The 25,787-nt window shown below is 45.9% G+C and overlaps 1 protein-coding gene across 3 annotated transcripts in view; it reads left to right on the plus strand.

Moving 5' to 3' along the window:
* The first annotated feature begins 2,024 nt into the window (after positions 1-2,024).
* Positions 2,025-25,787, plus strand: part of LHFPL3 (LHFPL tetraspan subfamily member 3) — a 270,950-nt gene continuing 247,187 nt past the window's right edge. For all 3 annotated transcript variants that reach the window (XM_068170911.1, XM_068170906.1, XM_068170898.1), the window contains exon 1: positions 2,025-2,514. In XM_068170911.1, coding sequence (XP_068027012.1) covers positions 2,046-2,514 — 469 coding nt within the window. In that variant the 5' untranslated portion in view covers positions 2,025-2,045. The remainder of the gene's footprint in view (positions 2,515-25,787) is intronic.

Raw genomic sequence — 25,787 nt, forward strand, 5'->3', positions numbered from 1 at the left:
CATGTGTGCCACCCTATAGTCCTCTATGAGGGGAACACGCCCATGTGCAGGGCAGTAACAGTGTGCCTGCTCTGAGGTGGCTTCCCTTGTGCTCCCACCTCTCAGCAACAGCTCTGACTCTGTGCCTGATGCAAGCACAGGGGCCCAAAAGCCTGTTAGCAGGTGCCACAACTTCCTAGCCCTTCTGTGGCAAACGTGGGAAAGGGTGGCATGCTCGTTCCATTGGGCTATGCCTAGTTTGTGGCAGTAATGGGACAGAAACCAAACTCTGACATGAGAGCATGACATTCTCAGGAACGTGAGGAGTAGTTGCCACACAAGCCTTCATGCTCCTGGGCGCTGCTGAGCTCTAATATTTAACTGTGTGTGGCCTCTGCTGGCACCAAGCAGCAGCCCTGCTGAACCTGCCTGGGGCACCACCTTTCAGCATGTCCCACCAGAGGACAACCCTCAGAGCCCTGCAGATACTTGCCACCCATTACTGCTGTTAACTCAGGCTCCATGCCTAGGTCAGGCACTGCAAAGCCAAGTGTCACTGGAAGAGGAATTATTATTACTACCAGATGCTAATGTATCAGCGTACACTAATTGCTGCTGCATGCCGGCATGCTCAGTGCTCTGAGGACCAGGCCAAAGTCGCCTGAGCGGTGCCACCTCACCCACCCACGCTGAGAACTGGCCTCCACGGCTGCCCTGTGTGCACAGTGCTGACGGTCTGCGCGGCCACCATCCCACCACCTGAGCGAAGGAACAGCTGCTGCTGCTTTCTGCGCTCCCCAGCCTCAAAGCTTAGCTCCAGAGGAGATTTGCTTCAGGCGAGGGACAGGCATTGCCGAGCCCCACCTGGGACAGGGTGGGAGGAGGCTGCTCACCCCCCCTCGCCCCCCAGGGCAGTGAGCAGCTACAGCCCCCGGCTGAAGACGGGCTTGTGTTTTGTTTACGGCAACGTGCGTCCCCCGCTTTTGAACTTCACATCCCTCACCTCCGTATGTCTCCCAGGGCACGCACAATGAGCAGTGCCGGGAGCGGCTCCTCTAGGCAGCTGTTGCCCTGGTCGAGTGAGGCGCCCCAGCATCTCGCCGGTGCGGGGCTGTGGGCAAACCCCGCCCGAGGCAGCGCTCGCGGGGCTCGCCCTTCCCGCCTGCCCGGCGACAGGGCGCTCGCGGCACCTCGCCCTTCCCGCCTGCCCGGCGACAGGGCGCTCGCGGCACCTCGCCCTCACCGCCTGCCCGGCGACAGGGCGCTCGCGGCACCTCGCCCTTCCCGCCTGCCCGGCGACAGGGCGCTCGCGGCACCTCGCCCTTCCCGCCTGCCCGGCGACAGGGCGCTCGCGGCACCTCGCCCTTCCCGCCTGCCCGGCGACAGGGCGCTCGCGGCACCTCGCCCTTCCCGCCTGCCCGGCGACAGGGCGCTCGCGGCACCTCGCCCTTCCCGCCTGCCCGGCGACAGGGCGCTCGCGGCACCTCGCCCTTCCCGCCTGCCCGGCGACAGGGCGCTCGCGGCACCTCGCCCTTCCCGCCTGCCCGGCGACAGGGCGCTCGCGGCACCTCGCCCTTCCCGCCTGCCCGGCGACAGGGCGCTCGCGGCACCTCGCCCTTCCCGCCTGCCCGGCGACAGGGCGCTCGCGGCACCTCGCCCTCACCGCTCGCCGCCGCCTCTCCTCAAGAACGGCATCGGAGCCGCGCTCCATTCCGTCACCCAGCCCGCCGCGGGCGCTCCGGCGGCTGGTGCCCGGCACGGCAGGGAGACGCGGGCGGCGGCAGGAAGGCGGGCAGCTGCGAGGGGGGCAGCTTCGGGGCGGGCGGTGCGCGGCGACCGGCAGCGCTACGCCCCGATAGGCGGCCGCGGGCCGTGTTGGTGCTGCCGCCGCCGCCGCCGCTGCTGCTGCTGGCGCGGAGCCGCTGAAGCCCTGCGGAAGGGCTCGCCGGCTCTCGCACGCAGCGGCGGCGGCAGAGCGCGTCGCGTCGAGCGGAGTGAACGGGGAGGAGAAGGAGGAGGAGAGGCGAGGAGGTGGAGGAAGGGGAGGGAGGATCTTCTCCGCGAGGATGCCCGGAGCGGCTGCAGGGACGGCGGGGACAGGAGCAGGCTCGGCAGGAGCGGCAGCAGCGGGGATGCTGCCGGCTCAGGAGGCGGCCAAGATCTATCACACCAACTACGTGCGGAACTCCAGGGCCATCGGCGTGCTTTGGGCCATCTTCACCGTCTGCTTTGCCATCGTCAACGTGGTGTGCTTCATCCAGCCCTACTGGATCGGGGACGGCGTGGACACCCCGCAGGCGGGCTACTTCGGGCTCTTCCACTACTGCATCGGCAACGGCTTCAGCCGGGAACTCACCTGCCGCGGCAGCTTCACGGACTTCTCTAGCCTGCCCTCGGGAGCCTTCAAAGCTGCTTCCTTCTTCATCGGGCTCTCGATGATGCTCATCATCGCCTGCATTGTCTGCTTCGTCCTCTTCTTCTTCTGTAATACAGCCACCGTCTACAAGATCTGCGCCTGGATGCAGCTGACCTCAGGTGAGTGGGGCAGCGGCCGGGCGCGGGGGTTGCTCGGCGCCGCCCTGCCCAGCTCGGCCCCGCGGAAGGCGCGGGCGGCTCTGCACAAACTTGAGGCGCCGGCGGCCGCCTGGGCTGGGAGGGGTCGGCGGGGAGGCGGGCGGCACGGGCCCGGGGTGCCCCACCGGATGGTCGGGGAGAGCCAGGAATTGCCATCAGCGCTGCAGAGCGGTTGCCAGTGTCAGCCGCGTGGGTACCGGGCGTGGGCTTGTGTCAGGCGCAGCCCTCAGACCTTTGCTTGCTGAGCGGAGAAGCTGCCCGGTTTCGGCCTGTGAACGGCTAAATAGCCCCGGGGAGGGATGGCGGGCAGCGGCAGTCCCAGGGTGTTCTCCAGCTCTTGGTCTGTCGCGTAAGGTCAGGAGAAAATGGCAGTGGGGGCGGTGGAGACGCTTCTAGCGGGAGAGGGTGGTGCAGGCAACTGCCAGCCTGTTGGAGGTGAGTTCTGAGCCCAGGTTTCCAGCTGGTCAAGGCAGAGCCCACTCAGTTCAGCGGGAGGGGATGGCGAGGTCTTTTGCTGGCCAGCTGGAAGGGCAGCTGAGGTCACTGGATGTTACACGCAGGAGTGTTGTTTTGGTTCTGTTTACAGGCTTTATTTTTCTGCTCATGTTAAGATTGTAAAGGGGAAAAAAAATAATTTCGGTTGCTGGTTTAGACTCAGGAGGTCTCCCGACTTCTTTTGACTTTCCCTATCACATCTAGTGTCTCCCTGGGGAAAGCGCATGGTAAGAAAGAGGGAGAACACCAGGACATCCCTTTTTGCATTTCCAACACGGCTTTCCCTCTGAGTTAGTAGAGAACTGGTGATTTGTGTACAGCTGGGAGGCAGACGAGAAGAATCGTCTGCACAGCTGAGATGATAATAAAATCAGTTTTGATGTTCTGCAATAATTTGGGAGGGGAAAAAAAATCTAAAATCAAAGCGTGCATTCTGGTTGTCCCCCTGATAAAACCCTGGAAATGGGAACTTTTGTCTCTGAAGGAATGAGCTGCAAGGGAAACAGCAAAACGTCTCCAGAATGGGCTCACTATTTTTTTTCAGTTCTCTCAATTGACCTACATACAGTTTCTGAGCAGCAGTTTTTGAGTTGTTTGCTGAGCAGCTTCAGCATTATTCAGTTTGCCACCTAGTCTGTGAGGCTTGAGTGGAAAGCTTCAAGTATGTCTCTCCCTGATACTGGTTTTATGCGTGCTGTGTACATTGTTATGGTGTTGCTGTCTCTTAAGCTTCTGTACGTTTCTTTCTTTTATCAGCTGAGGATTGATTTACAGGCACTCAAGGTTGGCAGATTTTTACCCTTACTCCAGTGAGACTAGGTTGGGGTTCATTATCTCGGTATTGGGAATCCTCTTTGATGCTGGTGGCTGCTTTGTCTGTTCACTAACACACATTGTGATGTGGTCCAATTAATGGTATACAGTCATGTCTCTTGGCTCCAGGTGGAGCACACTGTTTCATCTTTGCACCACTGACGTCTCCTCTGCTCCTTTAAGGACTTATGCTTTCAGCTATCTCCTCTCCTTATGGCTCCACTGGTAAAAGGTGGCATGAATAGTCACTGTCTTGATGCATCCTCAGCTTGCTTTGTTCACGTCCAGTATGCAGTAGCACAGCACAATTTCCCAATACCTTATGCTTTCCAGCATCAGAGGCAATGATATTTTATTTATATGGTCCTACTGCTTCATGCCAGGAGAAGATAGTGCGAGGCAGAAAAAAGCTGAATTGGTTTCCCTTAATGCATTTCTACACAGGTGGATAATAATGCTCAGAAATAACTGCATGCAGCTGATCTGCAGGAGCTCAGCCAGTCCAAATCATGCTGCACGTGTTCAGGTGTGATGCTGAAGATATGTTTTCAAGTAAAACAACATGAAATTTTTGTCATCTCCAAAGCTGGTAGATGCACTGTTTGGATTAAAAGTCAACCAAAGGAGTTGTGCAGCAGCACAATCACTTTTCAGACTGCTTACCTCCAAAATTAAAATAGTAAGAAAACAGATGTATAGCCAGGTGGTTATTTGCCATCTTTCCTGGTTTGTATGTGAATGCTCTGGAAGAACTGCAGTGGTGTTGAAAGAGCCTGACTTTGCTGAGTGTTGTACCTTGATTCAGCATTTACCTGATGGATCATGACTGGTATTACCTCAGAAAAGTTTCCTGGAAGGGTGAGAAAACATCAAAAAGTCCATATTGGTTCAGTTTCCATCCTTTGAAGAAGACAGTGGCTGTGGGGCAGAAGGAAAATGTAGAATAAAATATGCAGAAAGGAGAGTTGCAAAGAGTCATTTTCTATAAGTATGCAAGCTACTTCTGTTATTATTTTAGTGCTTTGAGAGTATAAATAATAGGCAATAATAAGCCTAAGAGGCTTTTCTTGCAGGTAGCAATATAGTAAGGTCATCTATATATGCATACAGCTCTGTGTAGTAGAGGAAGAAAACAGAACCTGAATATCAAAATAAATAAATATGGGAGTATAGCTTTGATTTTGCTTCCTACGATGAACCTCAGTAGTGTTAGCATTCAGCAAGAGTACACCACTTTTAAGTGTTGTTAGATGATTTAATTCTCCCTAGAATAATTTTTTTTTGACATGGGCTCATGCTTGATTTAGATTTGCAAATAAAAGCTTAGGAACTGATTTCTTTAAAAAGATTTTGATGAGACTCTGTCTTGCTTGAATCATGATAAATGGTCAGCATGATGCAGCTCTTGAAGAGCTGCTTTTTTAAATATGGAAAAGGTAAACAGTGTTTAAGACAGGCATTTTTGTTTTGTAGTTGTTCTTGTTGCTATCTAATCACATCTATGACATGATTGACCAGAAAAATCATAGGAAAAAATTATTTCCTTTGTCTACATTAGGACAACATACCTTAAACTCCCTTGTAGTTCTGCCATGGCTTAGGCTGCACAATGCTGTCAGGATACACTTGGCATCTTACGAGCCAGTATTGACTCCTTCATTATCCATCACCTAGCTTCTGCAGTTTCAAAATAATATGTACAAACACTTGCACACACACTTACCTAGTTTCAGTAGTTGCATGGACACAAACACTTCAGTGAAAAGCATTTAGAATAAGGTGTTACTGTGCTTTGCTGCAGAATCACAGAAGGGTAGAAGCTGAGGAGACCTCTGGAGGTACCCAGTCCAATGCCCCTGCTGGCACAAGTATGCCTTAGTCCTACCCTCCATCTCTGGCCTCCAAGAAACCTCACAAATGAAGATATTTCTTGAGATTTATTAGTTTATCACTTAAACACTTCAGTTTGATTGTGGTTTTCCTCCCCCTCCCCTCCCCCTCCTCGCTGTTATTTGTAATTGCTTTTGGTTTTTACTAGGATGTTTCAAGTTACAGGAAAGAGAAAAGTTGAGAAAGCAACAGAATGGCATAGAAGTGTCCCATGGACAAGAAGGATGAAACAAATACATATGTTTTTTTCAGGAGATGCCTAAACCCATGCCCAGGACAGTGCTTTGTACTCTGTCAAATCACAGGTCCATCTTTTGATAACTGTCTGTAACATGAGCTCATCTCTTGACAGCAGTTTGTAACACGAGTCCATAGAATCATCCAGACAGGAAAGGATCTGTGAGATCATCAAGTCCAGCCACTTCATTCACTCCAACAAGTCTGTCATCACTACACCTTGTCCCCAAGCAACCCATCTGGATGGCTTTTTAACACATCTGGGGTTGGCAACTCAACCACCTCCCTGGGCAGCCCATTCCAGTGTCTCACAACCCCTTCCATTAACATTTCTTTCCTAATGTCCAGCCTAAACCTCCCCTGGTGCAGCTTGAGGTCATTCCCTCTTGTTCTCTCATTGGTTACTTGTAAGAAAAGACCAGCACCTACCTCTCTACAATGTCCTTTCAGGTAGTTATAGAGAGCAATGAGGTCTCCCCTTCAGCCTCTTTTTTTTTTTAGCCTAAACAGCCCCATTTCCTTTGCTCTCCAGGCTCCTCACCAGCTCAGTCACCTTTCTCTGTACCCGCTCCAGTGCCTCGATGTCCTTCCTGTACTGCTCTGCCCAACACTGGACACAGCACTCCAGGTATGGCCTCACCAGTGCTGAGTACAGAGGAACAATCACTTCCCTGCTCCTGCTGGCCACACTATTTCTAGTACAGGCCAGGATGCTGTTGGCCCCCTTAGCCACCTGGGCACACTGCTGGCTCATATTCATCCTCCTGTCAATCAGTACCCCCAGGTCTTTCTCCTCCACACAGCTCTCCAGCCATTCTTCCCCAAGCTGATAGTGTTGTGTGGAGATGTTGTGGCCCAGGTGCAGGACCTGGCACTTGGTCTTGTTGAAGCTCATTCAGCTGACCTCAGGCTATTGGTCCAACCTATCCAGGTCCCTCTGTAAATCATAGAATCATAGAATCAGTAAGGTTGGAAAAGACCTCAAAGATCATCAAATCCAACCTGTCACCCAAGGCCTCATGACTACGTCCAGTCCCCTCTTGAGCACCTCCAGGGACTCCACTGCCTCCCTGGGCAGCTTGTTCCAACAGCTAACAACTCTATGAAGAACTATCTCTTCACCTCAAGCCTAAACTTCCCCTGGTGCAGCTTGAGACTCTGTCCTCTTGTTCTGGTGCTGGTTGCCTGGGAGAAGAGACCAACCCCTTCCTGGCTACAACCTCCCTTCAGGTAGTTGTAGACAGCAATAAGGTCACCCCTGAGTCTCCTCTTCTCCAGGCTAAACAACCCCAGCTCCCTCAGCCTCTCCTCATAGGGCTGTGCTCCAAACCCCTCTCCAGCTTTGTTGCCCTTCTCTGGACATGTTCAAGCATCTCAGCATCCTTCTTGACTTGAGGGGCCTGGAGCTGGACACAGTACTCAAGGTGTGGCCTAACCAATGCAGAGTCCAGGGGCACAATGACTTCCCTGCTTCTGCTGGCCACGCTATTCCTGATGCAGGCCAGGATGCCATTGGCCTTCTTAGCCACCTGGGCACACTGCTGGCTCATGTTTAACCAGCTGTCAATCAGCACCCCCAGGTCCCTTTCTGTTTGGCACCTCTCCAGCCACTGTGACCTCAGCCTGTAGTGCTGCATGGGGTTGTGGCTGAAGTAAAGCCTCCGTGTCCTCAAGCAGATCAACACTCCCACCTAATTTCATGTCACCTACAAACTTACTGAGGGTGCACTTGATCTTCTTGTCCAAGTCATTGATAAAGAAATTGAACAGGACATGTCACAGTACTGAGCCTTGAGGAACACTACTTGTGATTGTTCTCTAGGAGGATTTAACTCCATTGATCATTGAATCACAGAGAACAGCTAAAGCTCATTTTGCCCTGGGTACTCTGCCCTCTGGCACTCCTGTTCAGGGATTTCCTGAGATGAGCCTTGATGTTTTGCTGAAATTTTATTTTTATGATTTTGGTCACTTTTTGAACCTGTGTAAACTTTCAACATTTACAGTGCCCCAGAGCAAGGAATTCCACAGCTTAGTGCATGGTGTGTGAAGATTCAGTAAGGTTTTTTACGTTCTAAAACTGCTGATTTTGTCCCTCCAGCTCGTGTATTGGAAGAAGGTGTGACCAAGGGACTCCTAGACCCATTCCCTTTGCTGGTCCTGCTTACTTCTTTGCTGTATCCCCTCAGTTACTTGTTTTTGTGATGTCATGAGTCTTAGTCATTACCTTGTGCCATCATCCTTGCTGCCTTGCCCACAGCTGTTTCCATTCTGCTTTCCATTATCCTTTCAGTGGGACCAGACCTAGATGCAATATTCAAAGCTGAGAATTCAGCCATTTATACAGTGGCATAATACTACTCTCACTTTCATTCTTTGTTCCTTTCCTAGTAATTTCCAATACTCACTTTTTCATTGTTAGTGAACAGTGGGCCAGTGTTTTTGCAGAACTACCTATTATAACCCCAAGATCTCACTCCTGAAGCTGTAATAGTCACCTTGGAGCATGTCATTTTCTGTAGCTATTTTTTTTTCCCCTGAAAGAAATGTCTTCTTATTTGTTTATCTACATTGACTTTAATTTGCCTTTTTATTGCCTAGTCACTCATTATTGTAAAGTCTTTCTTCATAGTCAGCCCTTATCTTAGCTACCCTGAATGAGCATCAGCAGCTAAGTTTGTCACCTCACCATTTATCCTGTTTTCCAGCTCATTTATAAATAACAGAGCAGCTCCCATGTTCCAGCACAGATCCCTGCAGGACTCTGTCACTGACCTCTCTCTGCCTGGAAAATTGACAGTATTCTCCTACCATCTGTTTCTAATTATTTATCCTTGCAAGGACTTTTATTTTTATCTTCAGGGACTTTAGGATTTTTAAGACTTACATATGACAGATTTATCAAATGCCTTTTGGAAACCCAAAGTGGGCTTTGTTAAATGGCTTTGTAAAAAAACCCACCACAAAATAGATGTATTGATCCTGCCTTCCTTCCTTTCATCACACAAATATGCCATGTTTGTGCACATGCTAACTTACTCTGTCGTTTTCCATAGTTCTTACCTATTTATGTGTTGCAGGTACCAGTCTGTAGCTCCCCAGGTTTTCCCCGGACTATATTACTCAATTGCCAATTCTTTGGAGCCAAAGCAGCCATAGAGAGAGAACAGAGGTTATTACCTACCACATTTAAAAGTTCATTTAAAGCAGGGAATTGTTTCAGAAGGAAAAAAGTGAAATTGCAGATGTGCTGTTGTCCTTATAGTTGAAATCAGCCTGCTGGACCAGGTGACTTTTATATAAGAGTCTCAAAAGGCTTGACCTTGGTGCTTTTGGAGCCTTTGTTACTGCTCTCTGTCAGATCTTGGTACAGGGGTAAATCCCAGAAGGCTAGAAAATAAAATAAATGCCAGTCTTAGACCAGTGTTTGAGAGGGGTGTCTAGTGGGAGTCAGAGAAGGCTCTTGTTTGTAGTCTCAGTATCCTTAAAAATTAGTAGAGAGAGTAATATACATTTATGGCTGCTGAACTTTGCAGGTGGCACAAATTATTTGTTTAACAAATTACACATGGTGGTTTTGTTGTTGTTTTGTTGCTGTTTGGTTGGTTTTTTTTTTATAGTATGGGTAGCATATTTTGTAGATTGACTTGGATGTCATAATGCCCTGGACTTGCTTCAACAGCCTGTATTTTAATACACCAAAGCCACTGTAAAATTTCTGGAGATCAAAATGTAGGAGGCCTTCAACTGATAAGAGAAATATGGAAATTATGTGTTATGGAAAACAGTTACTTAGAGGAGAAATTAGGGTCTGTGGGTAGATGGGCACCTGCATGGGATATCTTACTGCAGTGCTGCACTTAAGCCAAATATGGTCCCTAAAAGTGTATGCAAGAATGTTGCCCACAGTCTTTTCTGTGCCTGCTCTGTCCAGTTCAGACATCTGTCAAGACTCCCTCTCAAATATAAAGCAGAAAGAATTTCAGGACTGATTTAAATAAATGAAAGGGGAAGAGGCAAAAGGATGAAATTTCTTGCTGTTCAAAAGAAGATTAAAAATTGACAGATCATGGTGTATGAGGACCTACAGCCAGGGAGATTTCAAGTCATACAGTACTCTTTCACTGGACAAATGCTGTGGTTGGAAGCTAAAGTTGCACAAATTTGCACTAGCTGTGAGATGTATACATTTGTAAGCTGTTTTGTTTGTTAATTATCTTTACAGTCCTTTCTTAATTTTTCTTCTTCACAGAGAGGGTTCACAAACATTGGAATGGTCTGCCCAGGGCAGTGGTGGAGTCACCTCCCTGGAGGTGTTTAAAGCAGTTTGTGTACCTGGTGCTTAGGGACATGGTTTAGTATTGAACCTTCAGTGCTGGGTCAAAGGTTGGACTGGATAATCTTGGAGGTCTCTTCCAACTGGATGTTTTCTGTGATTTCTGTGGTTTCTTCATTTAAAATCTTTACATATGATTGGATGCCTTTTTCTAAGAGGCATGACCTAACTCACCAGAGGCAAAGACCTTAACCATCACTGCTGCTAGCTTGTGGTTCAAAGAATCATAGAATCACAGTATCACCAAGGTTGGAAGAGACCTCAAAGATCATCGAGTCCCACCTGTCACCACAGACCTCATGACTAGACCATGGCACCAAGTGCCACATCCAATCCCCTCCTGAACACCTCCAGGGATGGGGACTCCACCACCTCCCTGGGCAGCACATTCCAATGACCAATGACTCTCTCAGTGAAGAACTTTCTCCTCACCTCCAGCCTAAACTTCCCCTGGCACAGCTTGAGACTGTGTCCTCTTGTTCTGGTGCTGGTTGCCTGGGAGAAGAGACCAACCCCTTCCTGGCTACAACCTCCCTTCAGGTAGTTGTAGAGAGCAATAAGGTCTCCCCTGAGCCTCCTCTTCTCCAGGCTAAGCAGCCCCAGCTCCCTCAGCCTCTCCTCACAGGGCTGTGCTCAAAGCCTGTCCCCAGCCTTGTTGCCCTTCTCTGGACACCTTCAAGTGTTTTGATGTCCTTCCTAAACTGAGGGGCCCAGAACTGGACACAGCACTCAAGGTATGGCCTAACTAGTACAGTGTACAGGGGCACAAGGACTTCCCTGCTCCTGCTGGCCACACTATTATTGATGCAGGCCAGGATGCCATTGGCATTCTTGGTCACCTGGTCCCTTTCTGTTTGGCAGCTCTCCAGCCACTCTGACCCCAGCCTGTAGCTCTGCATGGGGTTGTTGTGGCCAAAGTGCAGCACTTGGCACTTGGATTTGTTGAATGCCATCCTGTTGGACTCTGCAGAGCCCTTCTTGCCTCTAACAGATCAATATCTGCTCCCAACTTGGTGTCATCTGCAAATTTGCTGATGACTGACTCAATGCCCTCATCCAGATCATCAGTGAAGATATTAAAGAGCACAGGGCCCAGCACTGATCCCTGGGGCACACCACTGGCTGCCAGCTGGCTGTGGCACCATTCATCACCACTCTCTGGGCTCAGCCTCCAGCCAGTTCCTAACCCAGCTCAGAGTGCTGCTGTCCAAGCCACGAGCTGACAGCTTAAACAGCAGTTTGCTGTGGGGGACGGTGTCAAAGGCCTTGCTGAAGTCCAGGTAGACTACATCCACAGCCTCCCCACATCCACCAGGCAGTCACCTGATCATAGAAGGAGATCAGGTTGGTCAGGCAGGACCTGCCCTTCCTAAATCCATGTTGGCTGGACCTGAGCCCTTGGCCATCCTTCAGGTGTGCAGTTATTGCCGCCAGGATAATCTGCTCCATCACTTTCCCTGGCACTGAGGTCAGGCTGACTGGCCTGGAGTTTCCAGGTTCCTCCATCTGCCCTTCTTGTGGATGGAGACCACATTGGCCAGTTTCCAGTCACTTGGGACCTCTCTGGTGAGCCAGGACTGGTGGAAAATGGTGGAGAGTGGCTTGGCCAGCTCATCTGCCATGACATCATGTTATGCCCAATATAAAGTGAGAGGCACATGGGAGGCCAAAGAAAGAGGAAGCCTTAATGCCCCCAGCCCCATCTGCAGGGTGAGGCAACTGAACAGTTGTCTGTGTCAGTTGTGGGTGTGTGGTCTGTAAGCAGTAGTGGGTATCAGCCGTTTAGGGAGAACATTCTGAAAAATCAGTGATGCTGAGACCTCTGACCATGGTAAAATGAGGATTGCCTCTACATCTTGGGAAAGTGAGGTGCTGGAGCTGAGTGTGGGCAGGGAGCAGAAAAAGGGAAAATGCTCTGCTTCTCCTGAAGCCTATAGGTTCATCTCCGAACTCAGGCAGGCCTGGGGGATGTGGTTTTTACCCAGAGGAGAAATCATGTTGCCAATATGCCATTCAGCTCCAGAGGAAAGTTTCCTCCTGGGCTTAACAAAGATCCCCAGAGATCTCTCATCCTTAGGCTATACACTGGCTGTGATGAGTATTGCCATACCAGCTTGGGAAGAGCTCCTGTCCTAAGGTGAGTCAGAAGGTTAGCTGAATAGGTTGGAAAAATGAAGAACTGAAGGTTTTGTTGGGAAGTTGTGGGTGAAATGAATGATAGGACCATGCAGCCTTTTTTTATTTAAATGCTTTCTTCCAAGTAAATCTTTTCATGTATTTAATGCTTCGTCTCTAGAAAGGGAAGTTATAGCATGTGTTATAGCTGGAGGAAAGCTGTTTGTGTGGTTATTTGATGTCTTTGAGTTGCCACCTAGATTTGTTAAAGGATCAGCCATGCCTGTCTCTCCTCTAGTGGGAATTTGGGATCCTTTCTGCTCTGCTCAGGAACCAGCTTTTTCACAAAACCTGCAGAAGTTTAGTGTCGTGGAGGCTTGTAGCATCAGTCAAGTTCAGCTGGAGTTGGTCATCAGGCCCAAAATCATACAGCCACAGTAGTTGGTCCCTGAGGGAACCTGGCTAAAATGCATCACATAGAAATGTGTATCATATATTTGTATGAGTGAGTTGAGATTTTTTGATAGCAGAAATTGGTTTTGAAGGATAAAGGTGTTTGGGGAACAGAGATGAGACATTTTCTTTTGTTTTAGAGTGTAATAAAAGTTTCAGCATCTTAAAACTCTCCTGGTTGCCCTTTATGGATATCCTGAGGGTTGTGGTCCACCTTTTGAAAACACTAAGATAACAGAATAATATAATGTGAAAGGAAATGCATGAGGTTATCCAAGCAATCTGAGGACAAATTCCACTTCACTGCTAAAAAGGAAAAGAAAAAGGAGCTAATTTAAAAGAGAAGAATATCACCTCTTGAAATGTGGGGAGCTGAGAACTTGAATGCTCCTGGGAAAGAGAAATGGGAGTGAGATTTTGGAAAGCAGCTGGTGTTGGTGCAGCTCCTCTTTCCTGCACCCAAAGGGAGTGAAGGACTTCACTGGTGTAGGATAGGGGTGCTGCTGAGGTTTTCAAAAGTCCTTATAAAATGTTAATGAAGAAAATTGCTCTGGGGGCAAATTAAGCCAGCAAAAGGAGATACCGATGGATATTGTCATCCTCAGAATGCAAGGAATAAGCGAAGGCTAGATTTCAAACGCCAACGGTATTTATCTTTTGAGAAGTGAACCTTTTCAGCACTGTGGTATAAACAATGTTACCTTTAATCTTGTAAGCACAAAGAGAGCAAGCATATCAGAACAGAAAATCTGTGGTGTTATCAGACAGTGTGGACTCAATATTTGAAAACTAACAAGATCCAGCTATGAAGAATGGCAGGGTCATACTAGTGGGGCATCACAAAGGAAGAAAATAAAACCCATTTTTCCTCAGAAATGGTGAAATGAAAAAAAAAAAAGAGACATGAACAAGCCCAGAGCCTGAAAAGTCTGCAGACTTTGATACCATCAGTTGCTATCAGCACTATTAAAAACGCAGCAGCAGTGTGACAGAGTGAATAGCTAGAATATGCATTACTGTGTGGCACAGTGTGCAAATCCCAGTTACCTAAGAGAGAATTATAGCTGGAATGCTTAAGAAGGAGAATATAATAGGCTTCGAGATCTATCTGTTCTAAGAAAGATATAATCTATCTTCACATTGGCATTCAGAGATGCAGAAGACTTGAAACAAGCTAGCCTTAGAATGAGGTCATACAGATCAAGGGAAAAGGTTCCTTTATTTTTCTCCTTGAGAAGCCAGATGCACATTTATGAATTTCATTGATTTTAAAAGGTGGTTGATGGCTTCTGTGGAGAGCCTCTTTGACACAAGCACATCATGTGCTGTTTCAGAAAATACTACTCAATCAAGTAATTGAGACTGCATCAGGAGAGACTTACCAAATAAATGCTTTGACATAAATTGTTACAAACAGTTGATGGGTTGTCACACATTTAATTTTCCATATTTTCCTAGTTATCTTTCAGAAGGGAAAAGTTCATAAAGAAGAAAGCCAGACAGGAGGTACTACTTGCACGGTGAAAGAGTTCTGAGTTGAGGGTTATAGAAAATGCTGCTTGTGAAACCCTAGGAGGTTCTTTTGTGTACTCCTAAAAGTCAGAAGTCAGGTGCCTTGTAGAATTTGGTGGAATAAGGTAAGTGAACTCATGTGATTGACCTGGCCAGAGTGTGTCTTGTATTGCCATGCTAGACTGTACCCCTGCAACCCCTGCGCTGTATGTTATTAGGTGTGATGAACTTCGTGGGCAGCAGAAGTGTGAACACAACAGGACACCATCTCCTCAGATCAGGGAAGATTTTAGCAAGGAGGAGGGGAGGAGGAGGGCAGACTAGCAGTGGAGACTTTTCCTCCCCTCTGACCTCCTGCCTCTTCCTCTGCAATAACAGGCTTCTGCAGTGGCTGCAGAAAAGTGGCTGCTCTTCGTTTGTTTCTAACATGCAGTCTCTTGATGTGGACAAGAGGAATCTTGGGGAGGGTTGTTTCACAACAGCCCAGATGATAGCATGTAAACCTGAAACACCTATATAAGTGATCCTGTGCTTCTTGCAGAATAACAGTCTTCAAAGTTAGGCTTAGACATTTCTGTATTGAGTCACCTCCTCAGCTTGCCAGAGCCCAAGGGAGGGTTATGGCGGCTATGCCTATACCTGCAAATGACACATGTCCTGAACTACCCTGTGATGCTGTCAGCTGGCATGCTGGCCAATGGTCATGCTAAAACATTTTTTTTACCTTCTAAAACTGGGTCACCAGACTCAAACTGCCTATAGGGAACCATTCCTGGCATGTCCTAACTTGTACACTGCATCCTGGCAATATTTTGGAGGATTGTTAGTTGAAACTGACTAAAACCACTCCTGTGGCACATGCTTGGGACAATTAAAAAAAATGATGGTGTTGACAGTTGGTTTGAATGTCTGGGAATGCTCCTTGGCACTGCTTGATTTGTCCATGTAAAGATAACCGATATGCAGCAAAGTTTTAAAATGAGGAGCTCAAGATTTACTTGTCTAGGAAAGTTAAGGTGACGTGGCATTTAGTCCTTTAATTTCAGCCAATCTGTAACTGCAACTCAGTGGCATGGCATTAATTTCTGATTTTCTTTAAGTTAATGATGAAAAAAAATCTGTGGATCAAAAATTTGTGTGAAGTGTAGTTAGTTTTGAAACTAGATTTACTAATGACCTTGAAAAAGAGAGAAGTTTGTAACCTTTGGAAAGAAAAAGACATGATCAAAGATGTAGAACAAGCCACATAAAAGTTTTTCACCTAGAGGTAGAGGGAGAATGTTACCCGTGAGCCTAAAAAATCATAAAGGAATCTTCTCTCTGATACAGTCTGCATGTTTCAAAATCAGATTTCCCCCAGGTATCTTCAGCTTGGCTGACACATCTTTGAATGCTATAAAACTGTTATGCATTCTTTACTTGAGAGGCATTCAATGTAGCTTTGCAAAGAGTTAATTGAAACTCTTAAGATTAATTCCATAAGAGAATTATTAGACTTACCCTGAAAATAAAATTATTCATCCTTATAGCTTTATGTTCCTCTGAAGAAAGTTAATTACTACTTGCTTCTCGTGTCTTAGTATTTAGCCTTCCCATTGCTGGTGAAATTATATTAGAACACTAGTGAAATAAAAAGCTTGAAATTGCAATTCATGGTCATTATACTAGAAAACTACAGTTGAAGCATGCAGATGGCTTTCCCAGCTTCAGCTGCTGGCATTTGGTTCCTGTCAGGCATTTGTATTTGATTGGATTCACTAGTATGATATCATCACTTGGCTCATCAACGGCTATTTCAAAGCTGACACTTCACCATTTGTCAACCTGAGGAGCAAGGTGATGGTGATGGCATGGACTCACTGGTGCAGGATGAAAGGACAGATGATGAGTGAAGAGATGACCCAAAATACCTGTTCACCAAGGGATGGCAATGGGATGTCAATATAATGTGGCTGTGAAGAGGGCTTACATGATCCTGACAAGTATTTCCAGCTGATTTAGGGCAATGTGGACATCCTTAGGTGATGCACTTCATGCAGAATTCTGAAGACTGCTGGCTGGTTCTGACTGAGAGGGCAATCGCTGCAAGAAGGGATACCAGTGAATGGTGACATTTCTTGCAAGGATAAAACTAGGAAAGCTTGGTTAGTTTAATGTAGAGAGGGGAAAGTTGCTAAGATGTCCATGACTGCTATCTGAAGTGACACGGAAGGGCTACAAAACAAGAGGGAGGGAAAAGAACTGTTTCAGCCAGTGATTTTCAATTTGATTTGATTTTCTACTTTTTTTTTTCCCCAAAGATGATGCTACATCCCCTGTAGCATTGTTAGAGCAAACTGCAGCCTGCTAGGTCTATTTTGCTTCATGAGACTTCTAAAAATCTCAAAAGTAGTTAATGAACCCCTCCTGCATCCATGCAGCATAGAGTGGAAACTAAGGATTTTTAAACTTGTGGCTAATGGTGAGGCAAGAATGAATGGATATTATCTGGATATAAATCACTTCAGCCTGGAAGTTTCTAACTATTAGAGCAGCAAGGTTCTTCAACAGCTTTCTACAGGGAGATTTGGTATAATACTGCTGTAAACTGGAAACAGATGAGTCTCTGCAAGAGATTACAGAATGTGGTGTTTGTAACAGCTTGCCTTGATCCTCTCTATCATTTCTCAGAACTAATTCATATAGGTGAATGCTCTTTTCAATTCTGCTCCTACTTGTTCTGTTTTTTTAAAAACAGGATTAAAAATAGATGGAGACCAAGATCTGTAGATGTGTCAGATGGGACTCCATTTCTGCCTGGCATTCTGACAAAGCAAGCAAGGGTTTTCCTTAAATTCCCAGTAAAACTCTTAAAACAGTGCCAACAGCTGCTGCAATAATGTGCTTTCCATTTTCCTTTTGTATTCAACATTTTCATGTGACTTGAATATTTAATTTCCTTTAAGAAAATGTAATTTGTCAGGTAAATACTGATGTTTGAAAGTGAACGTAGTTGTAAAAGAAACCTTTAAGATATTCTGAAATGCCAAGTTTTCCAGTTTAGAAATTATCAGTTCTATGGCTACCCTGAGATCTAGTTTTGCTAAGGATGTTTCCCTGAGAAGCTGTCATTTGTTACCTCCCCCTGCTCCTGATTACTTTGTGGTGCTGTGCTGCTACATAAGCAATAGCCCTAAATGGCTAAGAAATGTAAAATCTCTTAATTCTGCTCATATGTTACTGGAAGCTCATTTTTTTGTGTGACTAAGTTTGTGCCAAGTGCATTGGATGGTGTAGAAAGAAGGGACTTGTTGTCTTTGCTCATGCAGGACAGGAAGTGGAGCAACACTGAATTCCCTGATCCATCCTTGATACCTCCTTTCTTGCCTCCTGTGGCAGCCCAAGAGGGAAAGGGAAAGAGAGGAGAAAGCTCTTTGTTAATGAGAGAAACAAAATTTCAGTGCATCAGATGACTAACTGCATGTAAGGCACACCTGGGGCTTTAAATGAAGCACGTTTGATCTTGTACATTTCTATGAAAGCATTTGATGCAGTATGCATATTTAAAAACCTCTGTTTGGGATTTTACACTCTTAGGGACAGAGCTGCAGATACAAGTATCTGGGTTTAAATTTAGCTGTACTGAATTCAGTGAGCCCATATGTGAACCTAGGAAGGTATATATATAAAAGCCATGTTAAATGTGTAACACAACATTTTTTTCAGTTTGAATTGTATGGTATGTTGGAGGAATTGTGCTGAACAAAAGAGAGGTTGTCTGAGAACTGCATTTGTGTCTCTTCCAAAGAGGTGGATTTTCTTTTAATTCCCTGGGGCTGCTTTTCCCCAAATCAGATCTGAACCACACTTCTAGAGACAGCTCCATTTTACTTTACATCAGATGATGGGTGAGCATAGATACAATAGCAAGGATGTGCCAGAGAACATGCAATGAAATACCAGGCTACACACAATCACCTTAGCCTGTCAAACTGCAGTAGAGTGGTATCACTGTTGGCCTTGGCAGGCCTAACCTGGCTCTAGCAAAGCTATTCAAGTGCTTCTGCAATGAATCCAGGAGTGTTCAGGGTCTTCGGATATGATGTCAGTCTGTGGAGGCCAAGCCATGAAGCAGTTGACTGCATCCAGGTGTCTGTACTTGAAATGCCTCTCAAGCATTCTGTCTGACCTCTAACTTCTTTTCCAGAAGAGTACAGGTCTCTGTCATCTGCATGTGGATGTTTCACAAGAAGTAGAACAGCTCAAGTGGCATTAGTCACTATGAGCTGCAAGTGAATCAAACCCTAGCTTCTACTCTACTCATTTGGATTGCACTGTCTGAAGCTGAACCCCACCCTCTGTGGTAATGAAGCCAGCCTGGTCTCAGGCACCTAATTAGCTGTTGTTATGTGTTCTTCTGAATGGAGCCACCATGCATGGATGGCCTGGCTGTTCTTGTTGTCTGGCTAAGCCTTCAGAGATCCTGGCATTGACTGAATGCCTATGCAGCCAGCCAAACCTGTCTGCTTTGACCAGTGATCGACAAAAGCACCATCCATGGAGCTTACTCTAAGAGTGTTTTAGTTTTGGTTAGGAGTGCATTTTTAAAGTTAATCTTCCACTTGTCCTAGTTTACTACAATTTGATTTGCATTGTGGAGCAATCTTGGGATATGCAACCTAGTTTTCTTTCTAAATAAGCTCAACCAGATGTCCTCAGAATGCAGTTCTACCATTAATGTAAGTGTCTTCCAACAGAACAGATGAGGGCTGGTCTGAAATGAAACTTCTGTAACACACATGTAGTGGATATCAGGTGCCAAGCACTGTTTTAGGTCTTAGATCCACTCTGTTGCAGTACACAACGTGATAATGTAGATATAGGCTATGCTTTCATGCTTGGATTTTGTTAAACTAGGATTTATAAAATTGAATGTAGGGATGGTTAAATGAGTCCCCTAGTTCTTCCTTGATGTGCTTTTGCACATTTTTATGATAAGTTCTGCAGTGTCTTAAGGTTTTAATGCTGTATCCTCAACAGACATTGTGGTAGGTCATGAGTCTATATGTGGTTTTAGCCAGTTGAGAATAGGAGCAAGGAAAGTCATTGCAAATGAATGCTCCTTTTCTTCTGTAAAATAATGTATTCAAATTGTGATTCTCAAACTCTTCTAGAACTCCTCAACGTTGTGGTATTATTGTGCTGATATAGAATCTCTTAGTATTAGCCTGTTTGTTTCAAGAGAATCCATCAGCTGAGCAAAGGATTTAAGCACATATTTTAAGTTCTTGTCTTAGCTGAAATCCAGAAGAAATACCTACCCATCTCAGGTGACAGATGTCAATCAAATATTCCCTGTATACTCCTTTTTGTTATTTATACAAACACATGTATTACAATAAAAAATGAGATAACAGATCCATAGCAGAAAACTAAGGAGTTAACTCCTAAGGATGGTTCAGCGATCCAGACTTGGTGCTGAGCAATCTTGCCCTTGCAAATAACCCTGTTGTATCTATTCCATTCAACATTAGAGGAGCTATTAGTTCTTTTATTGAACTCTCACTGCACACTTGCAGTGTTCAGTATCCTGCTGTACCATCGGATGAACAACAGAAGAAATAGATGAAACACAAGACGAAAAAATTTGTCTTTATGGTGTAAACATAAAGTATCAGAGTATCACAGTATCACCAAGGTTGGAAGAGATCTCAAAGATCATCAAGTCCAACCTGTCACCACAGACCTCATGACTAGACCATGGCACCAAGTGCCACATCCAATCCCCTCCTGAACACCTCCAGGGATGGGGACTCCACCACCTCCCTGGGCAGCACATTCCAATGACCAATGACTCTCTCAGTGAAGAACTTTCTCCTCACCTCCAGCCTCAACTTCCCCTGGTGCAGCTTGAGACTGTGTCCTCTTGTTCTGGTGCTGATTGCCTGGGAGAAGATACCAACCCCTTCCTGGCTACAACCTCCTTTCAGGTAGTTGTAGAGAGCAATGAGGTCACCCCTGAGCCTCCTCTTCTGCAGGCCAAACAACCCCAGCTCCCTCAGCCTCTCCTCATAGGGCTGTGCTCAAAGCCTCTCACCAGCCTTGTTGCCCTTCTCTGGACACCCTCAAGTGTCTCAATGTCCTTCTTAAACTGAGGGGCCCAGAACTGGACACAGGACTCGAAGTGTGGCCTAACCAGTGCAGAGTACAGGGGCACAATGACTTCCCTGCTTCTGCTGGCCACACTATTCCTAATGCCTTGTGCAATCAATTTTATACCCAGTTAAGTCTCTTAAAGATGAATGGCTATGTGGTCAGTCATTTGGTGTAGAGCCTAGTGCTAGCGTGGAGCCACATGAGAATGCAGTGACAAGTGGTAGAGTTGGAGTTAATGCACACTACAGGACTGCAGAGCTTAGTAAGAGTTAGCATGAGTGAAATTATTTCATTATAGCTAGTAAACAAATTGTCACATGTTGTAAAATGTATAAGCATGTATTGTATAAATATTGTTTTAGCAGCAGGTTAGAGAACAAGGTGTAATATTAAGTGTAACCTCACTCTTTAGAAAGTACAACGGAAGTATGGGGTCGTGCAGTGTGAGTCAGTTCTCCAGGGAGCAAACGGCAGGATCCAATTGTTGTCTCTCAGTGTGATCAAAAACCATCAGAGGGGAAGTAAAGTACTTGTGCAATTAAAATTACAACGATAAACTGCTACCTAAGTAACTGGACAGGTGGCTGTTAGTAATGTGTGTATGTTTCTTACCTACCTAAGTGAAAATAAGCTTGCAAATTTACAGTTACCCAAAAAAATGCTAAACCTTGTATTCAGGCTACTGCCTTCTTCCCACTCTCCTTCTTTCCCTTTCCAATATTTTGTGTTCCCACAGAATTGTGTCCCTACTGCAAGACCTTTGGAGCAGAGATTTGATTTGGTGGTTGAACAGAGACCAACATAAGCAGAATTCTAATTGTGGCCTCTGTCCTTGACTGTCATGCAAACTGCAGTAAAAGTAATAATTATTGTTTGGATTTTATTTGAGCAGTGTGCATACTGCTCGATGAGCTACCCATTTTACAACAGTTACAACTATGTACTGAGCAGAGCCTGCTGTGTGACCTTGGGTCAGCCATTTCACCTTTCTGAGTTTTCCTGGCTGTAAGATGAGAGGGAAATAAAAAATGCTCCACAGACACGGGCTGTTCTTCCTGTAAAGAACTGACTTCATGCAGATTCTGGGTCTACTTTGTGCCACATCTCTAGGCCATCTTGATAGTAATCAGTGTAAACAGGGAAAAATGGGTATTGCCTAGAATAGGAAAAATCAAAATTAAACATATTTGTGGATGTACATCACTGTGAGCAACCATCTGTAGGAGGAAAAATAGTGGCATCCATTAGCCTTCCATTCCATCCTCTGGAAGTATGTGTGGTGGAGCACATTTGGCCAAAGCTGGTTTTTCCCATGGATGACAAGACCAGAATGACTGCACAACGTAAGCAGATGACATGGCTTGAAATGCATCAGTTCAGGAACCTAAGCAAGTACTGAGGACGTGATCACCATGGATAGGCTGTCATACAGGGGAAAATGACTGAAGGATAAGCAAGGCTTAACTGATCCTATTAATGTGATCACTTCAGCATTCAGCAGTGTTACACTTCAGTTTTGACTTTTTCTTTCAGAAAAGAGCTGCAGCATATCCAAGTATGTATCTCGTGGCTCATTTACTCACAGTGCCAGCGACTGCCACCACAGTGATTGTCTTTTGAACTTACATAAGTGATAGATTGTCCAGACCACTAGTTTTCACCATCCCCAGCATACTGGTGCACAGTAGGGTTTTCTGTTGGCAAGAGCTGCTGCAAAGAACAGAAGTACAGTTGATACCCAAGGAGTTACCAAAGATATTTAAGCCATACCCTCAGACTGTGCTAGCATTAGGTTCCACAAGATTCAGCATTTTACTTTTTCCTTCACCTAACTGTGTTCTGGTTGTTTGGCTATGACTTCTTGGAGTGGATAAATGGTGGCATAGAGAAAAGATGGCCTAGGTAGAGGATCTATTTACAGAGTGACTTAGGAGAACAGCACCCAACACTGATTTTCTGCAACTGATTGAAGAGTGGCAGCCTCCCTGTGGTCAGTAGGACCCAATCTGAGATTTTCACTGCTCTCCATTAGTTTAAGTCTTGATAAAGAAGGAGGACTTTCTCCTTCTTCACTATTGGCTCCATTTACAAAAGTACTTCCCTTCTAAATATGTTTACCCTTTTGAAAACAGTCTGTGCAACTGAATGAATTCTCACATGAGGCATGTTCAGGAGAAAATACAGGTAGCAAAGAATTGCAGGAATAGGTAATTAAGCACCCTTTGTGCAGTTATGGTTGATGGCTGCCAGAAGTAGGTTCCACTGTAATATTTTAAAAGCAAATGGGTAATCATTTGTGGTACATTGCTGCAAGGTAGATTCCTGGAGTCTCAAGAGTAGTGAAAAACTCAAACTGGTGCATAGAAATTCTTAGAGGCTGTATGCTGTGGTTGTCACTTGTGGTTCTGACAGGAAAACTGATGTGAGCCTCAAAGTAAAGGGATAATAAGGAAACTCCAGGTAAATAACCTATGCTGTCACAGAAGTATATCTGTTCCTTCACTAATGTTAATACCCATCTGGGAAGAGTTTACTTTCAAAAAGCATGAAAGCACCAAGAAGGTAAGCTTTCATCCAAGCGCAGTGATCTGGCAAAGATCTGGATACTGTTCCTAAGTTCTGAGGTTCTGTTCCTGCAGAGCTGGTGGATGGATAATTTCAATCACAGATACTTAGCAAAATCTCATGGAGGGTGGAGGGGTGGGAGGCTAGAGCACTGTTCCAGGAAACCAGTGCCAAGAAGTATAATTCTGTTCTTCAAATGAGTTTTTGGATGGTACTTACCTTCTGCACTGCGAACCCTTTATAGGTTGTTTCTTGAGCCACATTTTGTCGATGAAAGTTATGCTCTGCAGCCAGGGAATGCTTCTGGCTCATGGAAAAAAAGTTAAAATATTAAAAATCTCTATTTTGGCAGCAAACTTTACGACATACTGGGTGATATCATTAAGGGAGCTATTAACAATCTGTCATTTAAGGAACAGCTTTGGCAAATCCAGTGTAAGGGAAGTGATTTAATTCCATGTCTGCTTGGATTTCTCCTATATAATCAGTGGAGGCCCAGGAGAATTAAGAGGCACAGTGTGATACTCTCCTGATTACTTTGCTGTCATCTCTAATTTATGGCTTAAAATACATGAGAATAAAGTGTTCATGCCCAGAGGAGCTCATGAGGGTGTGTTACAGGGTGCTCCCTTGATTCATTTAACTGGGGTGACTGTGTACCGTAATCGCTTCTGCCCAAGGAATAATAGGGGATGACTGCCTAGCATCTAGCTCAGGTTATGCAGACGTGGTTACTGAGAAATGGGAGGGGGAAGAGAACTCTGCAGTAGTATCCATGGAAGAGATACATGGGGAAATGCTTTTTCTGGTGGAGGGCTGCTCATTAAACTAACTTGTACTCGCTCTGAAGTTCACTGTGGTTGTTAAAACTTTCTGTCAGCATCCATTTCACTTCCTGCTGACTTGATCTTGTCTTCTGTGAGTTTTCCCATGAGAGAGAGAAGTGAAAATATGGATGTCCCATAGGGAAGACAGCCCACTGGAAATGGAAGGAGAGCATGATCTTATGTTCCCTCTTTGAAAGCTCCTCAACTCTTCAGTGCAATATTCTGTCCTGCTCCCCATTCCTGCAGAGTGCAGAGCATGGTACTGTGATGCTGGTATAGGGATACTGGGCAATAGTTCTGGTTGACTGTCAAAAGATATGGAAAGCAGACACATAGGTTGTTTCAGCAAATGATTTGACAATTATGGGAGAAGAGACCCAGTGGTGACTTTTGAACTTACTCTTCTGCATGCTAGTCATTGATTCATTCTGGTAGGAGTACAGAGGGTGTGATGGGGGAGGAACACTTTATAGTCATCCTGCTTCTAAGTGTCTGAGATTTTCTGCTGTTGGGAATGTCATTCCAAGCCAGAGAAACCTGTAGTCTCCCCAGGTATGTCTGTTGCTGTGTATTAATTGCTCCTTGGCAGCTAGGTTGTCGTAGTTTGGGCTGGCTGCCTTCTGCTACAGGGGTGTTTCCTGTGTCCAGAAGTCCAGCCCAGTGGGTGGACACAGGAAATTAGGTTATTTCCTACCATGATCCCTTGCACCACTATAAGTTTTGTGGCGGGGTCTGGCACTTCCTCTTTTCTTCCTCCTCCGTCAGCTGGTAACATGGGGGAGAGATCTCCTGGCTTTGGGCCTTGCTAGGCCCAAGGCCACGGGGGGATGGGCAGTCTCAGATCTGGCCAGCTGAGACTAGCCTAGCAATGGGAGGGGGAAGAGGGAGCCCTGGGGGTCTCGGGTGTACCCTCAGGTAGGGATGGGATTTCTCTGGGTCTGTTTTGGGTTCTTTTCTCTTGTCACTGTATTTCTAGTTCTCTGCACGCACTCACTGTTCTATTTAAACTTTCCATCACTTTTGCAATCTGTTTGAGTCGTTATTTCTGCGCGTGGTGGGGAGGGGGGCTTGCCCCAACCCATTACATAGGTTTAACAGAGATTGTTTGTTCTTTCCGTGGGCCATCACTTATTCCAGTATGAAGTACCAGTTAGAGGATTGCCTCACCATTAGCAGCCTAGTTTGAATCTTGAAAGTGGTTTGGGAGACTTTCCCTCTTCCTAAAATCAATGTGCAGATCTACTGACTTTAAGGCCATTAGCTAGCTTTACTGGTTAACATAAACCAAACTATTGCTGTACAGAGCTCAAGTATGCTAATATTTGTTTCTGCTAGACACTGTAGTGAGATAGAGTGAGCGTTTACTGTCAGAGTCAGGGTTATTCTTTTGCCTTCCTGGGAGATGGGTGTTGTGTTTATCTTCTCCAGATATCCTGTGATTTAAAAAAATGTGGTTGTGACAAATTTACTAAAGGTTTCTGTGAGTGAGATTGTGTCCCAAAGCAGAAGCAATGTCTAATAATACATGGTTAGCATTTATATAGTGTTTTGCAACCATTCCAAATTATTTTGTACATGAGGATAGGCATGGTTATCACTCTTCCAGTTTTGTTGGTCTTGGCAGCTAATGACAAAATGCCTTGCTGTCTGCCCACTCTTGTGTTGATGGTGGCAGAGCCCAGAATGGAATCCACCCCTTCCTCTGCTCTGTTGTCATCTACATCTAAACAAACTGATACGGTTCAAGCACAGTTTTTTTTAGAGCCAGTGGTTCTTCAAGTGGTTGAGCTCAGCAGCTTGACTTCTGAAGTGCAACTGTTGTCCTTGCAGTCCCTGGAAGGTGATGGGAATGATGT

Source organism: Melanerpes formicivorus, unplaced genomic scaffold (genome assembly GCF_026170545.1).
Source record: "Melanerpes formicivorus ecotype bairdi unplaced genomic scaffold, bMelFor1.0.p_v2 SCAF_3, whole genome shotgun sequence".
Classification (NCBI taxonomy): domain Eukaryota; kingdom Metazoa; phylum Chordata; class Aves; order Piciformes; family Picidae; genus Melanerpes; species Melanerpes formicivorus.